Genomic DNA, 22,282 nt, shown 5'->3' with positions numbered 1-22,282 from the left:
TGCGAACCCCCTCTAGCACCAGGGTCAGCGCACTCTCAAATGTTGTTTTTTTGCCATCATTGTAAGCCCGCCACACGATACATTTATTAAACATAAGAATGAGTGTGAGTTTTTGTCACAACCCGGCTCGTGGGAAGTGCCAAAGAGCTCTTTTAGGACCAGGGCACAAATAATAATATAATGATAATGTCACGTTCCTGACCTGTTTTCTTTAGTCTTGTATTTATTTAGTTGGTCAGGGCGTGAGTTGGGTGGGTTTGTCTATGTGTGATTTTCTATGTTGGGATTTTGTGTTCGGCCTGGTATGATTCTCAATCAGAGGCAGCTGTCAATCGTTGTCCCTGATTGAGAATCATACTAAGGCAGCCGGGGTTTCACGTGTGTTTGGTGGGTGTTTGTATTCGTGCCACACGGGACTGTTGTCGGTTGTACTCATTTTTGTTATTTTGTTTCGTGTTAGTGTTCAGTTTCGTTTTAATAAATGATCATGAGCACTACCCACTCTGCGTGTTGGTCCGATCCATGCTCCTCCTCATCTGAGGAGGAGAACGACTATGACGACCGTTACAGAAACACCCACCAAAAAAGGATCAAGCAGAGTGGGAACAGACAGCAGCAGAGACCGAGGACACAGGACTCATGGACTTGGGAAGAGATCCTGGACGGCAAAGGACCCTGGGCTCAGCCGGGGGAATATCGCCGTCCCAAGGCGGAGTTGGAGGCAGCGAAGGCAGAGAGGCGCTGGTATGAGGAGGCAGCGCAGCGACGCGGTTGGGAGCCCGAGAGTCAGACCCAAAAATGTATTGGGTGGGGGCACACGCGGGGTGTGGCAAAGCCGGGTAGGATACCTGAGCCAACTCCCCGTGCTTACCGTGGAGTGAGAGGGCGTCGTACTGGTCAGACACCGTGTTATGCGGTAAAGCGCACGGTTTCCCCAGTACGCGTGCTTAGTCCAGTGCGGGCTATTCCACCTTGCCGCACTGGCCGGGCTAGGTTGGGCATCGAGCCGGGTGTCATGAAGCCGGCCCAACGCATCTGGCCTCCAGTGCGTCTCCTCGGGCCGGCGTACAGGGCACCAGCCTTACAAATGGTGTCCCCGGTTCGCCTGCATAGCCCAGTGCGGGTTTTTCCACCTCGCCGCACTGGCAGGGCTACGGGGATCATTCAACCTGGTAAGGTTGGGCAGGCTCGGTGCTCAAGAGCACGTGTCCTCCTTCACGGTCCGGTTTTTACGGTGCCACCTCCACGTACCAGTCCTCCGGTGGCAGCCCCCCGCACCAGGCTGTCTCTCCGTCTTCTCTCTCCAGTTGCTCCCGCCTGTCCAGCGCTGTCAGAGCCTTCCTCCTCTCCAGCGCAGCCGCTGTCTGAACTGTCTGCCTGCCCAGCGCCGTCTGAGCTGCCTGCCTGCACAGCACCGTCAGAGCTGCCTGCCTGCACAGCACCGACAGAGCTGCCTGCCTGCACAGCACCGTCAGAGCTGCCTGCCTGCACAGCACCGTCAGAGCTGTCCGTCTGTCCCGAGCCGTCAGAGCTGTCCGTCTGTCCCGAGCCGTCAGAGATGTCCGTCTGTCCCGAGCCGTCAGAGCTGCCCGTCTGTCCCGAGCCGTCAGAGCCGTCCGCCAGACAGGAGCAGCCAGAGCCGTCCGCCAGACAGGAGCAGCCAGAGCCTTCCGCCAGGCAGGAGCAGCCAGAGCCTTCCGCCAGACAGGAGCAGCCAGAGCCGTCCGCCAGACAGGAGCAGCCAGAGCCTTCCGCCAGACAGGAGCAGCCAGAGCCTTCCGCCAGACAGGAGCAGCCAGAGCCGTCCGCCAGACAGGAGCAGCCAGAGCCTTCCGCCAGACAGGAGCAGCCAGAGCCTTCCGCCAGACAGGAGCAGCCAGAGCCTTCCGCCAGACAGGAGCAGCCAGAGCCTTCCGCCAGACAGGAGCAGCCAGAGCCTTCCGCCAGACAGGAGCAGCCAGAGCCTTCCGCCAGACAGGAGCAGCCAGAGCCTTCCGCCAGACAGGAGCAGCCAGAGCCTTCCGCCAGACAGGAGCAGCCAGAGCCTTCCGCCAGACAGGAGCAGCCAGAGCCTTCCGCCAGACAGGAGAAGCCAGAGCCGTCCGGCCAGGACCAGCCAGAGCCGTCCGGCCAGGACCAGCCAGAGCCGGCCGGCCAGGACCAGCCAGAGCCGGCCGGCCAGGACCAGCCAGGGCCGCCAGCCGGCCATGAGCAGCCAGAGCCGCCAGCCGGCCATGAGCAGCCAGAGCCGCCAGCCGGCCATGAGCAGCCAGAGCCGCCCAGCCAGGACCAGCCAGAGCCGCCCAGCCAGGACCAGCCAGAGCCGTCCAGCCAGGACCAGCCAGGACCAGCCAGAGCCGTCCAGCCAGGACCAGCCAGAGCCGCCCAGCAAGGACCAGCCAGAGCCGTCCAGCCAGGATCCGCCAGAGCCGTCCAGCCAGGATCCGCCAGAGCCGGCCAGCCAGGATCCGCCAGAGCCAGCCAGCCAGGATCCGCCAGAGCCAGCCAGCTAGGATCCGTCCCTCAGTCCGGTGTTGCCCCTCATTCCGGTGCCGCCCCTCAGTCCGGTGCTGCCCCTCAGTCCGGTGCTGCCCCTTAATCTAGTGGGGTTAATTTGGAGGAGGCTACGGAAGAGGGGATTGACTATGGTGGGGTGGGGACCACGACCAGCGCCAGAGCCGCCACCGTGGACAGACGCCCAACCAGACCCTCCCCTAGAGTTTATGCTGGTGCGCCCGGAGTTCGCACCTTAAGGTGGGGGTTATGTCACGTTCCTGACCTGTTTTCTTTTGTCTTGTATTTATTTAGTTGGTCAGGGCGTGAGTTGGGTGGGTTTGTCTATGTGTGATTTTCTATGTTGGGATTTTGTGTTCGGCCTGGTATGATTCTCAATCAGAGGCAGCTGTCAATCGTTGTCTCTGAGAATCATACTAAGGCAGCCGGGGTTTCACGTGTGTTTGTTGGGTGTTTGTTTCCGTGTTTGTATTCGTGCCACACGGGACTGTTGTCGGTTGTACTCATTTTTGTTATTTTGTTTCGTGTTAGTGTTCAGTTTCATTTTAATAAATGATCATGAGCACTACCCACTCTGCGTGTTGGTCCGATCCATGCTCCAACTCGTCTGAGGAGTAGAACGACGATGACGACCTTTACAGATAATCAATAATTTTGCTCTTTATTTAGCAATCTTACATATGAAATCTTATTTGTTCATTGAAAATTGTAAATATCTCAACACAGGTTAATGAGAAGGGTGTGCTTGAAAAGATGCATAACTCTGCAATGTTGGATTGTATTGTAGAGAGTCTCAGTCTTAAATCATTTCCACACACAGTCTGTGCCTGTATTTAGTTTTCATGCTAGTGAGGGCAGAGAATCCACTCTCACATAGGTACGTGGTTGCAATGGGCATCAGTGTCTTAACAGCTTGATTTGCCAAGGCAAGAAATCTGAGCATAGCCCTATCCAGAAATCTGGCAGTGGCTTCTGATTAAATTAAATTTTCACAGAACTGCTTGTTGCAATTTCGATGAGGGTCTCTTGTTCAGATATCAGTAAGTGGACTGGAGGCAGGGCATGAAAGGGATAACGAATCCAGTTGTTATGTCATCTGTTTCTGGAAAGTACCTGGGTAATTGCGCACCCAGCTCACTCAGGTGCTTCGCTATATCAAATTTGACATTGTTTGTAAGCTTGAGTTAATTTCCACACAGAAAAAATACAATGATGGAAAGACATGTGTGTTGTCCTTTTTAATGCAGACAGAAAAGAGCTCCAACTTCTTAGCCTCAATTTTGTCCCGGACATTGAATATGGTTGCAGAGAGTCCCTGTAATCCTAGATTCAGATCATTCAGGCGAGAAAAAACATCACGTAGATAGGCCAGTCGTGTGAGAAACTCATCATCATGCAAGCGGTCAGACAAGTGAAAATTATGGTCAGTAAAGAAAACTTTGAGCTCATCTCTTAATTTAAAAAACGTGTCAATACTTTGCCCCTTGATAACCAAAGCACTTCTGTATGTTGTAAAAGCATTACATGGTTGCTGCACATATCATTGCATAGTGCAGAAAATACCCAAGAGTTCAGAGGCCTTGCTTTAACAAAGTTATTTACAATTGTAGTGTCCAAAATGTATTTCAAACTGTCAGGTATTCCCTTGGCAGCAAGAGCCTCTTGGTGGATGCTGCAGTGTACCCAAGTGGCGTCGGGAGCAACTGCTTGCATGCGCGTAACCACTCCACTATGTCTCCCTGTCATGGCTTTTGCGCCATCAGTACAGATACCAACACATCCTGACCACCAAAATCCATTTGATGTCACAAAGCTGTCCAAATATCCTCTCATGTTGTCCTGGTTTCCAGTGGTTTGCAGAAGAGGATGTCTTCCTTAAATGACTCCACATAAACAGAACGGACATAAACCAGGAGCTGTGCAAAGGCCCGCCACGTCTGTTGACTCATCCAGCTGTAACGCATATAATTCACTGGCTTGTATGCGAAGGAGTAGTTGATCAAAACATCTCTTGCCATGTCACTAATGCGTCGTGAAACAGTGTTGTTTGATGAAGACATTGTCTGTATAGTTTTTTGGGCCTTTTCCCCGAGCATTGTCCCAGCCATATCTGCGGCAGCAGGAAGAAGTAAGTCCTCCACAATAGTATGGGGCTTGCCTATCCTAGCCACTCGGTAGCTCAGCATCTAGCCCCTTCTTATTAATGCTATCTGTTGCTTTTATACATGTCTTACACCTCGAAAGTCGTCTTTATTCTCGCTCAATAAACTCCTGTGGCTTATTTTTCAAATTGTCATGTTTTGTTTCTAAATGTCTGCGCAAGAGTGAACGTTTCCCGAGACAGAGTAACAGTTAATGTGTTTGGATGTTAATTATTGGACTAGGCTACCTGTATTTCACATTGTGTTGTTATTTTGCTGAACACTAGATGGTTTAATTTTATTTTTGGCAGTGAAACGAGGCTACTCAGGCGAGATAAACACCTCACCCAAATGTATAGCCCCGTTGGAAAATATAAATGTACTGTTTGAAAATGTGAATCACATTTTTATTTGGCGTACCCCCCACGGCATTGCGCGTACCCCTGGGGGTACCCCAGTTTGGGAATACCTGCTCTAATGGATTAATCACCAGGTGATTCATATTTACTCAATCAAATACCAAAAGATCTGATTGTTGCTACTTTGCAACTGTAAACTTCACGCATGCAGTCATACATGCGTCTGGTTTGTGCAGTTGCTGGTATTGGACGGATAGTTGGGATTTCATTGCAGACCAAAACAAGCAGATCTAATTTCAGACGGCACTTTGTTGCTGTGTCTTCCTGGGGATTGTCACAAGTCTCTGACTTTGTTGATAGAAAGAGATATAGCTTGGTACAAAGTGTGAATATCCTGCCTATTATCTAATCATAAAGGGGTTCACTCTGATACTGATACACGTCAATCAATCCATAATCCCATTCCACAAAGGACTTCAGTGGCAGTAGTGGGTCGCGAGTGTACTTCCTGTGATCAAGACAGTGTACTTCCTGTTTTATAATCATTGTAGGATACTTTCTGTGGGATCCTTTGGGTAATGGCCATGTTACCAAAGACAAAATTGACAATGTCATCATAATGAATGAGCTACTTGTCCTCAATTTAAGGTTAGGCCAAGGTATAAAAACACAATTCTGGAGGGAATGCAATGTCCTTCTGTCCTTTGTAGCACGTCCAGATAGTGACAACTGTCCCTTTTCTTTCAGATTGTGGAAAGGCAGCGGGAGGAGTGGAGGATGAGGGGGAGGCAGACGCGGGCTGGATTGAGGGTGCAGCCATCCTCCTGTCCGTCGTCTGTGTGGTCCTGGTGACAGCGTTCAACGACTGGAGTAAAGAGAAGCAGTTCCGCGGGCTGCAGAGCCGTATTGAACAAGAGCAGAAGTTTACGGTGGTCCGCGGAGGCCAAGTCATCCAGATCCACGTGGCTGAGATCGTCGTCGGCGATGTTGCACAAGTGAAATACGGTATGGTCCTGAAAGAAAAATGCTGTTCTGTGTTTATTTGTGTCCGTGTGCTAGCTTGCATATGTGTGTGTGTGCCCTAAAACCAAAGAGCATCTTCAATCCTACTTTTTTCCTCTACTCTGTCTGAATCTGGGGTAAATGAGCTAACTCACCCAGCTGAACAGTCTGGTGTATGTTTTTCCAGGTGACCTTCTTCCTGCTGATGGTGTATTGATCCAGGGAAATGATTTGAAAATCGATGAAAGCTCTCTAACCGGTGAATCTGACCATGTCAAGAAGACATTGGACAACGATCCCATGCTGCTGTCAGGTAATGATGATGAGCCTTCCTCTCTCCATATAATATGGCTGATGTCTAGTTACAAATCCAATATGGATCAGACTGTATAACGCCCAGTGGTATCGCTCGCCTTTCAAGCTACAATCCTTAGTTGATAAGTACATTTTTTAAAATTATTAGTGAATGATATTGATTCTTGAAAAAATAACTTTATAAATGCCTCATGAGCTTTGTTCAACTGTTGTGCCCCATCAAAAGCTTGTTTTACTACAATGTTTATCAACAACATTAAACAAACACTGTATAGCCTCAAAACATGGTTAAAAATGTAATTTTGATATCCAGGCTGTATCACATCCGGCCGTGATTGGGAGTCCCACAGGGCAGCGCACTATTGGCCCAGCATTGTCCGGGTTTGGTCGGGGTAGGCCGTCATTGTAAATAAAAATGTGTTCTTAACTGACTTGCCTAGTTAAATAAATGTTAAATAAAAAAATAATATTATCATGGATGGTCAGTCCTTGCATCCATTTCTTGTTCTATGAATTTGAGAGTGCTTACATTTATCCAGGCCTATCACTCAGCTTTTTAAAGAAACAGAGGCGGGGTGCCACTTTGTTATTGTTTTAATTAATGAGGGCGTTCTGTTAATGCCCCGAGCACGTCCCGGGTGAAGCGGGTTAGCGTTGATTGCATTCGTTTTGGAACTGAGTTGCCTCCCGGGCGTGAGCCAGGTGCCCTCGTTCTGGCCAACGGCGAAGTTGGCTCAAAACAAAGGTTACGTAGTTTTAAGCACGTGGAGTAATGAGTAGGATTCTGTGTTTTCACATGCAAACATGATTGATTTTGATTAACAGGCTTTTTCTGCCTTCTCAATGAAAAGTAGTTTGAAAATTCAAACATATATTTTCTGGTTTCTGAACGATGCATCATCCTGCCTTGTTGACAACAGATTGCTGTTCCATTTGAGAAGGGCTCTTCTCCCTTATCGGTTTTGCATGTTCACGTCATGGGCCATAGCCCCATGCAATTTGCAAAATATCATACGAAATGGATGACGTAGTAGACAATTGTGACCAATTTCGGGGACCCGTTTTGTCTCATATTTGCCAAGGCAGCAGCTACTCTTTGTGAGCACTACTTTCAAATCTACTGGCTGAAATTATGCAAAACCTCACTTCAAAACCTCACTTTAATCAAACTTCCTCATGGATTGTAGCTTGAAGGCTTGACTGCCACTGCACAACACGACCACATGGGTCTCCTTGTTTGTAGACTACTACTAAGAGATGATAATAGATTGAGGCACTTGTTTTTCTCCCTTGAAATACTGTTTTTGCTGTGGCACTGGCAAGCACCCCAAAAAAGTGAATGAATGGGGATTTAGGTGATAGAATGGACAATTAGATTTTCCATTACTACTCAAGTAGAGAATAACAACATTACTACTCATGCCCTGTCTATCATGACCAAAAAAGCCTGGTATATATTATTGTTGTGGGAGAGGCTATAAGGACACAGCTGACGCTTAAACCGACTAGCCAAAACTTAAAACTGTCCCTTACCTTTACCCTAACCTTAACCAAACCCTTAGCCCTGACCCTAACACTTACCCTACCTCGTAACTCTAATCTTAACCTAATTTTAATACATTCTGAAATTAAATATCTGTTTGGTGCATCAGACGTTATAGCCTTTTCCTATTACTGTCAATCACTCTTCTTAAGAGCTCTTAGGAGTCAACAGCTACTTGAAACAGCACGCTCTCTATTCCTCCATAGATACTGTTAGGCCATACAAGTTTAATTACATATTTAATTACATATTTAACAGATGCCCCTCTTCACTTTTCTCAAACATGCAATAAAATCTGAAAAAGTACCATCCCATTTTAGTTGGAGAGATTCCATTGTTTAGGTTCCTGTGATCATGTCTGTCTTTTCTTTCGTCAGGTACCCACGTCATGGAGGGTTCTGGGAAGATATTGATCACAGCAGTAGGTGTCAACTCCCAGACCGGCATCATTTTCACACTACTTGGAGCCGAGGAAGACGAAGATGACGATGAGGACGAAAAGGCGGAGAAGGAAAAGAAAAAGAGGGAGAAAGAGGAGAAGAAGAAAGAGAATGAGAGGAAAAAGAAAGAGAAGAAAGAAAAGAAGGACAAGAAAGACAAACTGGACAAGAAAAGTATGTTAAACTGGATTGTACTTTCATAGCCATCTGTCACTAAATGTGTCAAACTGTCACGTTCCTGACCTATTTCTGTTAGTTTGTTATATGTGTTAGTTGGTCAGGACGTGAGTTTGGGTGGGCATTCTATGTTTTCTGTTTCTATGTTGGTTTATGGGTTGCCTGGTATGGCTCTTAATTAGAGGCAGGTGTTTGGCGTTCCTCTAATTAAGAGTCATATTTAGGTAGGTGTTTTCACAGTGTTCGTTGTGGGTGATTGTCTCCTGTGTTTGTGTATGTCGTTACGCCACACGGGACTGGTTTCGGTTTGTTTGTTCAGTGTCATTTATGTGTAGGCTTTTTTCCCTGTTCGTGCGTTCTCGTGTGTTATGTGAGTCCATCGTTCAGATCTGTCTACACCGTTTATTTGTTTTGTTAGTGTATTAGTCGAGTTCGTGTTTTTCGTTAATAAATCATGTCTATAAACTCCGCTGCGCCTTGGTTCAATCCATGTTCCTCCTCTTCTGATGAAGAGGAGGAGGAAAGCCGTTACAGAATCACCCACCAATCCAGAACCAAGCGGCGTGAAGTCAAGCAGGATTATACACAGGAATCATGGACTTGGGAGGAAATATTGGACGGGAGAGGTCCATGGGCACAGCCGGGAGAATATCGCCGTCCCAAAGCTGAGCTGGAGGCAGCGAAAGCTGAGAGGCGGTGGTATGAGGAGGCAGCAAGGAGAGGTGGCTGGAAGCCCGAGAGGAGACCCCAAAAATTTCTTGGGGGGTGGCTAAGAGGTAGTGGGCCAAGGGCAGGTAGGAGACCTGCGCCCACTTCCCAGGCTTACCGTGGAGAGCAGGAGTACGGGCAGGCGCCATGTTACGCAGTAGAGCGCATGGTGTCTCCTGTACGAGTGCATAGCCCAGTGCGGGTTATTCCACCTCCCCGCACTGGTCGGGCGACGGGGAGCATTCAACCAGGTAAGGTTGGGCAGGCTCGGTGCTCAAGGGAGCCAGTACGCCTTCACAGTCCGGTATTTCCGGCACTACCTCCCCGCCCCAGCCCAGTACCACCAGTGCCTACACCACGCACCAGGCTTCCAGTGCGTTTTCAGAGTCCTGTTCCTCCTCCACGCACTCTCCCTATGGTGCGTGTCTCCAGTCCAGTGCCTCCAGTTCGGGCACCGCGCACTAAGCCACATGTGCGTCTCCTAAGTCCTGTGCACACTGTTTCTCCCCGCACTCGTCCTGAGGTGCGTGCCCTCAGTCCGGTACCACGCACCAGGAATATAGTGCGCTTCGAGAGGTCAGTGTGTCCTGTCCCTGCTCCCCGCACTAGGCTTGAAGTGCGTGTCCTCAGTCAGGTGCCTCCAGTTCCGGCACCACGCACCAAGCCTACAGTGCGTCCCAGCCGGCCAGAGTCTGCCGTCTGCCCAACGGCGCATGAACTGCCTGTCTGCCATGAGCCTGCAAAGCTGCCCGTCTGCCATGAGCCTACAGAGCCTTCCGCCAGACAGGAGCAGCCAGAGCCTTCCGCCAGACAGGTGCAGTCTGAGCCATCCGTCTCCGCAGCGCCATCTGAGCCATCCGTCTCCCCAGCGCCATCTGAGCCATCCGTCTCCCCAGCGCCGTCTGAGCCATCCGTCTCCCCAGCGCCGTCTGAGCCATCCGTCTCCCCAGCGCCGTCTGAGCCATCCGTCTGTCCTGAGCCATTAGAGCCGCCCGTCTGTCCCGAGCCGTCAGAGCCGATAGCCAGTCAGGAGCCGCTAGAGCCAGTTATCAGTCAGGATCTGCCAGAGCCGCCAACCAGACAGGATCTGCCAGAGCCGCCAACCAGACAGGATCTGCCAGAGCCGCCAACCAGACAGGATCTGCCAGAGCCGCCAACCAGACAGGATCTGCCAGAGCCGCCAACCAGACAGGATCTGCCAGAGCCGCCAATCAGACAGGATCTGCCAGAGCCGCCAACCAGACAGGATCTGCCAGAGCCGTCAGTGAGCCATGAGCGTCCAGAGCCTTCAGCCAGCCATGAGCGTCCAGAGCCGTCAGCGAGCCATGAGCGTCCAGAGCCGTCAGCGAGCCATGAGCGTCGAGAGCCGTCAGCCAGCCATGAGCGTCGAGAGCCGTCAGCCAGCCATGAGCGTCGAGAGCCGTCAGCCAGCCATGAGCGTCGAGAACCGTCAGCCAGCCATGAGCGTCGAGAGCCGTCAGCCAGCCATGAGCGTCCAGAGACGTTAGCCAGTCATGAGCTGTCCCTTAGCCCAGAGCGGCTGTTTACCCAGAACTGCCCCTCAGTCCAGAGCTGTCTCTCTGTCCGGAGCTGCCTTTCAGTCCGGAGTTGCCCCTCTATCCTGATCTCCCTCTCTATCCTGAGCTACCTCTATATCCTGATCTATCCCTCTGTCTTGAGCTATCCCTCTGTCTTGATCTATCCCTCTGTCCCGGTGCTGTCCCTGTTGTTGATGTTACCAAGAGGATTTTGTGGGGGTAAGATGAGGGTGGACATTCATAGGGGGAGATGGAAGCTGGGATTGACTATGGTGGGGTGGGGACCTCGCCCGGAGCCTGAGCCACCACCGTGGTCAGATGCCCACCCAGACCCTCCCCTAGACTTTGTGCTGGTGCGCCCGGAGTTCGCACCTTATGGGGGGGGTTATGTCACGTTCCTGACCTATTTCTGTTAGTTTGTTATATGTGTTAGTTGGTCAGGACGTGAGTTTGGGTGGGCATTCTATGTTTTCTGTTTCTATGTTGGTTTATGGGTTGCCTGGTATGGCTCTTAATTAGAGGCAGGTGTTTGGCGTTCCTCTAATTAAGAGTCATATTTAGGTAGGTGTTTTCACAGTGTTCGTTGTGGGTGATTGTCTCCTGTGTTTGTGTATGTCGTTACGCCACACGGGACTGGTTTCGGTTTGTTTGTTCAGTGTCATTTATGTGTAGGCTTTTTTCCCTGTTCGTGCGTTCTCGTGTGTTATGTGAGTCCATCGTTCAGATCTGTCTACACCGTTTACTTGTTTTGTTAGTGTATTAGTCGACTTCGTGTTTTTCGTTAATAAATCATGTCTACAAACTCAGCTGCATTTTGGTTCGATCCCTGCTCCTCCTCTTCTGATGAAGAGGAGGAGGAAAGCCGTTACACAAATGAACCTTTCACCTCTGTCCATTGTATTAACTGTTAGGAATAGACCTACTTGCTTTTGATTGAGACTCACCATAGGAGTAAACATAAAATGGAATTGTTTTGAAAAACTCTGTCCAACAAGTGCTATAACATATTCGATTATGCTATCTTTTATCCTATAAGGCATACACTTGCTACATTGTGCCAGTGGCATGACATAAAGCTATTTGCTTCCATAGAGGTGATGTCAGACAAGGTTATTCACCCTTTATTAACGGAAGTGGTCAATCAATCATTCAAGAGAGATAGTAAAATGGCGTTTTTGGCTTTGGGTCATCTATTAAAATGTCTAATTTTTTTTTTACTATCTTCAACAATAAGATGTCTGCCAATGGTGTGTGAGTGACATGCACATTCAATACTTCCACTCAGATGCTGGGCCAATGATAAAAACACTGAATAACAAAGTTCCCACTTTACACCACAATACACAAACAGTTTCAATAGCTGAATTGTGGTGCATGTTAATAACAGCATGTGGGAGCACTATAGAAGATGCAGATTTAAGATCTCTGTTGGTTAACATATCAGTTAACTGGCTGCAGTTGGGTCAGTTGGACCATGAACCTCTCTCCTGTCACACCCCCGGCTAAAAACAGTTACTGTGAATTAAACAACCTGGGCCTTAGCTTCCTGCCAAGAGTGTTAGGGGAGCGTTGTGTTTAAGTCTGTAATCCCAGTATCATTGATCAGGGGATTGTCATAGTGAGGGAGTACACTATTAGGGAGTTGAGACAGGAATGCATGTCATAGCATTTACACCTCTTAGTTTCCAATGCGATGTATAAGGGCTATCCGTCAATAAAACTCACATCCAAGGGAACACATTACAACTAGAAGGGTTTTGCCACTCTGCAAAAGTGAGAAGCTCTTTGCTGATGTGTAAATGGATACATTTTTAAGTGCAGTCGTTTCTTTCTCTCCACAGATAAGAAAGACGAGAAAAACAAGAAAGGTAGGTTTGTTATTGTGTGTTATATCTATATTGAAGCTGCTAATTTGTATTTGTGTGCACTTCACGAGCATGGTGTGTTTATATTGAGTACTGTATAGTTTGGTTTGTGTGTTAATATAGACTCTGTATGATCTGGTCTGCGTGAGGTGGGTAAAGTCTGAGCTAGGCCTCGCTACGAATCGCTCCGGCCGCCGGTGCGGCCCTGTGTTTCCCTGAGGGCATATGGTAATGTGTGTGTCCCTGTGGTCCGAGCAGCAGGTGCTCTTGACTCCGCTCATGGTGATTAGGACCAAGGAGATTTCAGCTCTTAATCTCAGCAGCTGCTTTCCCCCTCCGCTTTTCTTCCTTTAGCTAACAACCTGTACTGTTTTCGGATCAGCACACTTAAACACTTACACACACACGCTAACTCACACATTTGCCTGGGTGAACAAGGTGCCTTTACTTCCGTTTATAACGTGTTGAGTATTTAGGGTTCTAGTGCGTGTGTGTTTGTACATTTACAGAACGTGGGCATGTTTTGGGATGATGGCGGTTGGATTGGCTTGTAGAGAATCTCAGCCAAGAAAGAGCAATAATCCCCAGACTAGGATTAAAGACTACGAGCCAAACACCATAGTGTCACTGCAGTGTATTACATAGAATAGCACCCCCTATCCGTTTCCATGCAGTATCAACAACCCCTGCCATCCAACTAGGAATCCTTACACACCAATGTACTATTTTATTTCCCCCATTTAATTACTTGTTAATTGGATGCATCAACAATTCTTATTACAATTATTGTATTATGAGGTGCTCATGTTTGATAATGTTTGACTTTTTATCTAATGTATCTGGAAAAAATAAAGAGAGAACTGAAGGGAATGTTACAGTATTGATAGTGTAGAAGTAGTTTTCTCCTGGTTTTTACTGCCTTATGCCTTATCTTATTCCTTACACTCAGGGAGTATAGTTACTCAAGGACTATTGTTAGTTACTCAGGGAGTATAGTTAGTTACTCAGAGAGTCTAATTATTCAGGTAGTATAGTTATTTACTCAGGGAGTGTAGTTGCTTAGGGTGTATAGTTAGTTACTCAGGGAGTTCAGTTAGTTACTCAGGGAATATATCCACTTCTGGAGTATAGTTAGTTAGTTACTCAGAGAGCATAGTTACTCAGTGAGTATAGTTATAGAGTATAGTTATTCGGGGAGTATAGTTACACTCTTGTCATCTCTGAGGAAATTTGTTTTGAAGGGCCCATGTTGTGAATTAGATGTGAACCCGATGTTTACCAAAATGTCTCTATTTCAACTTAATTTCATTTGAACCCATCCTCTCGTCTCCCTCAGGTAAGTCTAAGGGTGGTGCAGGCGTGGAGATGCAGCCCCTAAACTGTGACGACGGAGGAGAGGAGAAGAAGAAAGCTAACCTACCAAAGAAGGAAAAGTCTGTGCTCCAGGGGAAGTTGACCAAATTAGCGGTGCAGATCGGCAAAGCAGGTAAGACCATCACAAGGGAAGCCCTCTATTTCAGCCAAGCAAAATTCGGAATTCTGAAAGTGCGTTTGATTTCCACAGCAGATTGTCTCAGTTTGTCGTCATTAAAGATATTTTCCTCTTTCATTGTGTTCACTCCTATCCTTTCCCCTGTCCAGGCCTGTTCATGTCGGGATTGACAGTAATCATCCTGATAACTCTGTTTATGGTGGACACCTTCTGGATCCAGGGCCTACCATGGGTCGCGGACTGCACACCCATCTACATTCAGTTCTGTGTCAAGTTCTTCATCATTGGTGTAACTGTGCTAGTGGTGGCCGTACCCGAAGGTCTCCCCTTGGCCGTCACCATCTCATTAGCCTACTCTGTCAAAGTAGGTATCACTACTATGTTAATACAGTATGTATAATTCAGACAGGAGTAATTAAGAAACGCATTGCCAGATCACAAATAATAGCCTCCTCTCTTCCTCAGAAAATGATGAAAGACAACAACCTAGTGAGGCACCTGGATGCCTGTGAAACCATGGGCAACGCCACAGCCATCTGCTCTGACAAAACGGGGACATTAACCATGAACAGGATGACCGTGGTCCAGGCTTATCTGGGAGACAGGCACTACAGGGTGGTTCCTGAGCCTGACCTCATCCCAGGCAAAGTCTTGAACCTGCTCATTATGGGCATCGGAGTCAACTGTGCTTACACTTCCAAGATCATGGTAAGTGAAAATATTTCACTCTGTTGAGATTTTCAACTCTGGCAAACAGAGCACAAAAAGATCTGCAATAAAGCTCTTTTCTTGGCAATCTTTTATTGACATCTGTTTAAATAAATTGAGTGCCAGGTCAGGGATTTCAAGCCAGAGCCAAATCCTCTTGAGATCTGGGTACTTAGACTTTCATTTCAATCATGCATTGATATCAATGGGAAATATTTGTAAAGAATTTCATTTATGTTAGTTGATTTGAAGTTTGGAACTGACCTTAATGTGTAAATGGTTTGTCTCAGTCTCCTGAGAAGGAGGGCGGGTTGCCGCGCCAAGTGGGCAACAAGACTGAATGTGCCTTGCTGGGCTTTGCCTTGGATCTGAGACGGGACTATATGACCATCCGCAATGAGATCCCAGAGGAGAAGCTCTTCAAGGTCTACACCTTCAACTCAGTCAGGAAGTCCATGAGCACGGTGCTAAAGAACGCAGATGGGAGCTACCGCATGTTCAGCAAAGGAGCATCAGAGATCCTCCTGAAGAAGTAGGCCGGGACTTTCTGTTTTTCCCTTTCGTGCAAATTAACTCAACAAATTAACTTGCTCAGTATTATTTGTCAGAAACCTAATATAAATATAAACTTAATATAAATACAAACCTAATATATACAGTATATAAATATAAACCTAATATATACGGTATGTAAATATAAACCTAATATATACATTATATAAAGTAAATATAAACCTAATATAAATATAAACCTAATATATACAGTTTATAAATATAAACCTAATATATACAGTATATAAACTTAATATAAACCTAAAATAAATTCCCTTTTTATCTCAACGCAGGTGTTGTAAGATCATGACAGCCAATGGGGAGGCTAAGGTCTTCAAGTCCAGGGACAGAGATGACGTGGTGAAGAAGGTGATCGAGCCCATGGCCTCCGAGGGCCTCAGGACCATCTGCCTGGCCTACAGGGACTTCCCCCCTGCCGACGGCGAGCCTGACTGGGAAAACGAAAGTGACATCCTCACCGGCCTCACCTGTTTGTGTGTGGTGGGCATCGAGGACCCCGTACGGCCAGAGGTAAAAGGGCCATTGGAGCCCAAACAAAGGTCCTTGTTGCAAAGGTCCAATTAATTGAAGAAGGTAAATGTTTGTGCTGCTATATCCCTCAACAATGTACATGTATAATCACCCTAAAAAGGAAAGCAGGTGTTTGTGAGTGTGTCTCTGGGGCGTTGGATTATAAGCAAAACACACATTTCCATAATCTGAAGAGAAAAAATGGACAGTAAGGTATTCTTCTTCCACCCTAGGTCCCTGACGCCATTAAGAGGTGTCAGCGCGCTGGCATCACGGTGCGCATGGTCACAGGGGACAACATCGACACGGCTCGGGCCATCGCTAGCAAGTGTGGCATACTGCAGCCCGGAGATGACTTCCTCTGTATAGACGGCAAAGAATTCAACCGACGAATTAGAAACGAACTGGGAGAGGTAATATTCCTCTCACAAAATAGAACTGTTTCTGTAAAAAAAAATGGGATGATAGAGTAACCCAAGGAACTGTCTACTTCCAGATTGAGCAGGAGCGCATTGATAAGATTTGGCCCAAACTCCGTGTGCTTGCAAGATCCTCACCCACTGACAAACATACCTTAGTGAAAGGTATGTTTGTGTTTGTTTTTTTTCATTCATCACTATCTTTGGAAAGTTACAGATACATTTTTAGGTCTCACATATTATTATCTAAAGGGATGATGCTTGCCTCTGTTCACAGGTATAATGGATAGCACTGTACAAGAACCAAGACAAGTTGTTGCTGTAACAGGAGATGGTACTAATGACGGCCCTGCCTTGAAGAAAGCTGATGTTGGATTTGCCATGGTATTATTATACTCCAAGATCGGGCACATGTTATGTCCCATCAATATTACATGAGTAGGTTCTCTCTCTTATTCAACCAGACGGATACTTTTGGTGTTGTGACTAATACGCTGTGACATGATGTGCCCACAGGGCATTGCAGGCACGGATGTGGCCAAAGAGGCCTCAGACATCATCCTGACAGATGACAACTTCAGCAGCATCGTCAAGGCGGTGATGTGGGGACGGAACGTCTACGATAGCATCTCCAAGTTTCTCCAATTCCAGCTGACGGTTAATGTGGTGGCTGTCATTGTGGCCTTCACTGGAGCCTGCATCACACAGGCTAGACACTCTCTATTTCTGCCATGTCCATCCTTCCCATCTTGCCTTTCTGCTTGTAAAGTTGAGGCACAGAGAGAGTCCAACTGCCTATAGGGAGTTTTTATTATCTACTCTACAAGTTGCAACTGTCTTTGAAAAGTGGAGAGCTATACATAACTCAAACTACATCTCCCCTCAGGACTCTCCTCTCAAAGCTGTCCAGATGCTGTGGGTGAACCTGATCATGGACACCTTTGCCTCGCTGGCCCTGGCCACTGAGCCCCCAACTGAGTCTCTCCTGCTGAGGAAGCCGTACGGCCGCAACAAGCCCCTCATCTCTCGAACCATGATGAAGAACATCCTGGGCCACGCCGTCTACCAGCTCACCATCATCTTCACTCTGCTGTTCGCCGGTGAATACCGCCTGGGGTCAATTCAGTTAGTCGTGCCAATTGGACATTGACATTAAATTCATGTTTTTTTTCTTCACTCTTTGAAATCTAACTTTGTTCTTGATAAAGTTATGAAAGCAAATGTGTTGTATTACATGATCCGTATTGCTGGTCTCCAGTGGGCCTTGTCAGTATGCACTGCATCTATGTTTCCACCACAGGGGAGCAGATGTTCGACATTGACAGTGGGCGGTACGCGCCACTCCACGCCCCTCCCTCAGAACATTACACAATTGTCTTCAACACCTTCGTCATGATGCAACTCTTCAACGAGATCAACGCCCGCAAGATCCACGGCGAGCGCAACGTCTTTGACGGCATCTTCAAAAACATGATCTTCTGCTCCATTGTGTTCGGAACGTTCGTCATCCAGGTGAGCAGCATTCAGATCCATTCAAGAAATTCACACAGGGGATTTCATATTGGAAAGAAAGTAACATTGCTCTCTAATCACCCTGTGTTTTGTCATCCAGATTGTGATAGTGCAGTTTGGAGGGAAACCTTTCAGCTGTGTGTGCCTCACCATCGACCAATGGCTCTGGTGTGTCTTCTTGGGCTTTGGATGTCTACTGTGGGGCCAGGTGAGCTTCTTGCCGGTTTCTAATGTCCTTCAAAGTCCCTGTGATCTACTTGCCTGTTATTAAATGACAAAAAAAAGTTTTGTCCCAAATGAGTTCAACATTTCAGTTTGTGTCTCATTTATAGGTGGTCACCACTGTCCCCACCAGCCGGCTGAAGTTCCTAAAGTCTGCAGGCCATGGCACGCAGCAGGAGGAGATCCCTGAGGAGGAGCTGGAGGAGATGGAGGACCTAGACGAGATCGACCATGCTGAGATGGAGATGAGGAGGGGACAGGTCCTCTGGTGCAGAGGTCTAGGCAGGATCCAGACTCAGGTATGTATGGTCAACTCAGCTCACAATCATCCCTCAGCTTTACACCAAACCATAGCTACCATTGGCCTGGATACAAACTCAGTATTGTGCTTTATTAACTTTCAATGGGGTCTCAATACTCATATTTTGACTGTGTCGTTGTCCCCAAACTGTCCAGATCCGCGTAGTGAATGCCTTCCGAGACACTATGTCCCCCTACGAGGGCCTGGAGACCCCAGAGTCCCGCAACTCCATCCACAACTTCATGACAACCCCAGAGTTCAGGATAGAAGACTCAGAGCCACAGATCCCACTCATTGACGACACAGAGGGGGAGGATGATGCTCCCACCAAGCGCAACGCTGCACAGACTCTGCCCCCACACTCCAAGCTGGCCACCCTCCCGTCCTCGCCCAACCAGAACAATAACGCTGTGGATATGGTCATCCCCCTCCACAAGGAGAGCCCAAAGATTAGTGGGAATCCTGAGAGTGCTGTGCTTCCGGCGTGCCCTGGGAGCCCGCTGAACAGCCTGGAGACGTCCCTCTGAGCTGGACCGTAGTACCAGTAATGGCCCACTGACCTCAGCCCACTCAACAATACCAAGACGTGGGGAGAGGAGGCTTCTAGAAGTTTTGGTTTGGACTGGAATTGAGGACATCAGATATTTCCGATTTTTTGGTCTTGTATCGATGGAGGGGTGCACATTTTGAGTGAAAGAGTTATAGACTACGTTTAAAAAAAGTAATTGAATGAACAGGGAGGCTGGGACGCATTGCTGTACATCAGCAATACTTCTAAAGAATTAATGCATTGGCTATGTATATTTTTACGATTTCATTCATGTTGTGAAAGCAGACCTGTTTACACATTTGTAAAACTTTGATTGTCTGTGAAAGACCTACGTAATAACATGTACAACGTGGGGCTGTGAAATTAAAAAAATATATACAGTATTTTAGATATTGCTGTTTTTTTTAGGAGAAAACAGGTTTCTATTGAAACTGAACTATTTTGCCTGCAAGTTCTATTTGGTATGTATTTTGCTAGGTACATAGAAATATCTAGCAAAATAAGAAGACTTGTGTAGAAACTTGTGTAAGAAAGTGGTTTTATGGTCTTTTGGGAGAGGTTAGAATAACTGGAAAACAGCCACAAATATCCATGTACACAATTCCACACTGTAAATATTCACTCTGTTCCCAATCATTCCAAAACTAAATGTCATGTTTACTGGAAAGTGGAGCTTCCATTTGTCACTAGTGCTATAAATCTAGACCACAGATGATAAGCACCGACTCCATGGAAAAGCTCATTATGAATCAAGGATACTATACATACTATACAAACTGTACAATGTGTCTGTAGAGATAATTATGTGAAGTGAGTGTATTGTTGGTTTTAAGTCATTTTTTACAATTTTAAATCAGGAGTAGGTTGTTGCCTGATCAAAAACCACGTAATTCAAAGACGTTCAATATGCTGAATGGTTTTGATGACCTGGGTTGTATTTCACAAATAGGATCAAAGGGTTTCCCAGCTAACTGATATAACTTGATTCTGTACATCATTAACATGTACAGTTAGTTGATAAAGTAATCCTTACCCATTGATGCCCCGTTCCATTTGACCTCTCCCGTGAACTGACCTGGGAGATTTGGGTTGTTATTATTTAAAGCTGACTACCATATTGATTCTGCTTTTTGAAATACCCTCCAGGAAACATAGCAACTACTCAAGATACAGGGGACTTTAGACTCTCAGCACAGAGTACTTTATTGCATTAAACCTCCTTCAGAGAGACTTGATATTTTGTCAAATATAGCCTAGCTTTGTATCTTCTTCGAGAAAACGAAGTAGTTTTCATCGCTCACAAAAGTCAGGGTATCATCATTTTGGAGGCAGGAATGAAATGATGATTCAAAACAGAGTTTTTTTTTTGGGGGGGGGGGGGGGGGCAAGCCAGCAGTAAAAACACCATTTATCTAATTGGAAATATTTTACATGTTTACCCAGTGAATTGATTTTGGTTGACAGGATCGTAGGGTCCTGTGTCATTGGGTGCTATTCAACAAACACAGAAAGCAAAAATCCTGAAATGCCAAAATAAAAATGTTGTCCTGGGTTGTGGAGATAGTTTTGTTACATTACTATTGTTTTATTACATTTTCACAGCGCAGGACCAATTCTATGTTTCTGGAATCCAGGGCCCATATCCATAAGCCATCTCAGAGTAGGAGTGCTGATCTAGGATTTGTCCATTTAATCTTGTTCATTTTGATCTAAAAGATTCAACTGATCCTAGATTTCTTCCCTGTATTGCAATTTCAAACTTCATATTAAGAAGAAGGTATAAATCCCAATCCAATGGAAGTACTGTAGGTGGTAAAAAATGAAGAAAGATTACATAAGCAACTTTTGTTTGTTTCTCTGTAGTTTCATTCCACATTGGGAATTACTGTTTATCCACCGCTTTAAGGATTTTTTTCCCATCTCAATATTTGGTAATAAAGTACTTTGTGTCTGTTTATTTTGAGCAATGGCTGTTGTGGTCGATATTCATTTTCGAAACTTGTTGAGTAATGTTTATGGTTTTGAAAATAAAATATGAATATTTAGCTTACCTAAATGGTTTTGAATCTGTCCTCTATATTTTTTACTTTTTCTCAACATTCAGTCATTATTGCAACACTCAGTTAATTTAAAATGCCTATTGAATTTGGCCATCAGTGTCTCTGAAAAGAAATCCACACCACACCCTATAGGCCAACCGGTATCTGGTTCTCCCTGTTTGCAATGCTATTATTATAAAGTCTATTATTGAAAAAGTATTACCTGTCATACCTGACTTGAAGTGAAATTCCTTAACAGAAAATGACTGAAGTAAAAGCGAAAAATCCCTCATTAAAGGAGCTACATGTAGAATTTTTGGATTGTAATTTCAGAAAATGTGCATAATGCTGTATATCTGCAGTAAAAGTGGAAAGATAGTGTTTCACAATCTTTTTTCACTAAACAAACATTTTGGCCAATACAAAATCGCATTCTAAAATGCAGACTTTCTGACAAAAAAAGCCAGACCGGAGATGGGTAAACCACCCTCCCTCTCTTATATCGGCATCACTAAAAAGTGTGGCCATCTACTCGAGCACAATGGCAGACTGGCGCAAGCGTCATTGTAGAAATCGCTCTGTCATTTTCTGGTTGCTGAAGTTCTACACTCTTCATTTTCAGTTTATGTGATGCAAAAAAGCACTGAACGGTGTAGGGAATCATTGTACCATCTAAATTGCGGTGAAATATATGTTCAACAACAAAAAATAGTGTTTACGGCTGTTTGAAGTTGGTGTGATTTAAAAAAAAAAAGTTAAATAGTCTCCACCATGGTTCATGCTCGTTGGAATCCTTGGGACATAGCCACCATGGTCCATGCTAATCGGGATCCTTGGGATGCCGGATAGCACTAACCTCTCCACCTTGCTGCGGGAATGGGATGCGGGAGAGTTGTTTATATTAAGCCTAAATGTTGTTGCAATTCACTATTTTTTTTTATTTATTACATTTTAGTAATTTAGCAGACACTTATCCAGAGTGCATACGTTTTTAATATATATATTTTGTTTTGTTTTACTTAACCTAGTTTACATTACACATGGGTGAGATATTTTAGATATCTATAAAAGTCAGAAAGTGTTTTAAATGTTGAGTACTTGAGTATAAAACTAATGGCTGTAAATCCAAATCCCTTATGTTCCAATGCAATCTTTATTGGTCCATACACAGGGTAAACCGGTACCACACAACTACACACGATAGGCTGGGAGCAACAGGGTCTTGATTCCGATTGCAGCTCACACCCGAAAGATTTATTTCCATCAACATTGGGATGCGAAGTTGCAACGCGCCGTTTCCCTACTTCTCTGAGGCTAGTTCCGCCTCTGTTGGCCAGATTAGTTTGATTTTGTT

At 46.2% G+C, this 22,282-nt stretch overlaps 1 protein-coding gene across 2 annotated transcripts in view; it reads left to right on the top strand.

The window, feature by feature from the left end:
• Positions 1-20,914, top strand: part of LOC129855022 (plasma membrane calcium-transporting ATPase 1-like) — a 46,138-nt gene extending 25,224 nt beyond the window's left edge. For both annotated transcript variants that reach the window (XM_055922263.1, XM_055922264.1), the window contains exons 4-21: positions 5,762-6,019; positions 6,204-6,329; positions 8,252-8,488; positions 12,579-12,605; positions 13,939-14,088; positions 14,244-14,458; positions 14,560-14,802; positions 15,093-15,334; positions 15,648-15,885; positions 16,119-16,298; positions 16,382-16,469; positions 16,582-16,688; positions 16,821-17,012; positions 17,191-17,404; positions 17,605-17,816; positions 17,917-18,024; positions 18,149-18,337; positions 18,495-20,914. In XM_055922263.1, the coding sequence (XP_055778238.1) occupies positions 5,762-6,019; positions 6,204-6,329; positions 8,252-8,488; positions 12,579-12,605; positions 13,939-14,088; positions 14,244-14,458; positions 14,560-14,802; positions 15,093-15,334; positions 15,648-15,885; positions 16,119-16,298; positions 16,382-16,469; positions 16,582-16,688; positions 16,821-17,012; positions 17,191-17,404; positions 17,605-17,816; positions 17,917-18,024; positions 18,149-18,337; positions 18,495-18,866 (3,398 nt within the window). In that variant the 3' untranslated portion in view covers positions 18,867-20,914. The remainder of the gene's footprint in view (positions 1-5,761; positions 6,020-6,203; positions 6,330-8,251; positions 8,489-12,578; positions 12,606-13,938; positions 14,089-14,243; positions 14,459-14,559; positions 14,803-15,092; positions 15,335-15,647; positions 15,886-16,118; positions 16,299-16,381; positions 16,470-16,581; positions 16,689-16,820; positions 17,013-17,190; positions 17,405-17,604; positions 17,817-17,916; positions 18,025-18,148; positions 18,338-18,494) is intronic.
• Positions 20,915-22,282: the final 1,368 nt, after the last annotated feature.

The sequence above is a fragment of the Salvelinus fontinalis genome, chromosome 5 (assembly GCF_029448725.1).
Source record: "Salvelinus fontinalis isolate EN_2023a chromosome 5, ASM2944872v1, whole genome shotgun sequence".
Taxonomy (NCBI): Eukaryota; Metazoa; Chordata; class Actinopteri; order Salmoniformes; family Salmonidae; genus Salvelinus; species Salvelinus fontinalis.
Note: the sequence above shows the minus strand (reverse complement) of the source record. Positions and strands in the feature narration are given on the sequence as shown.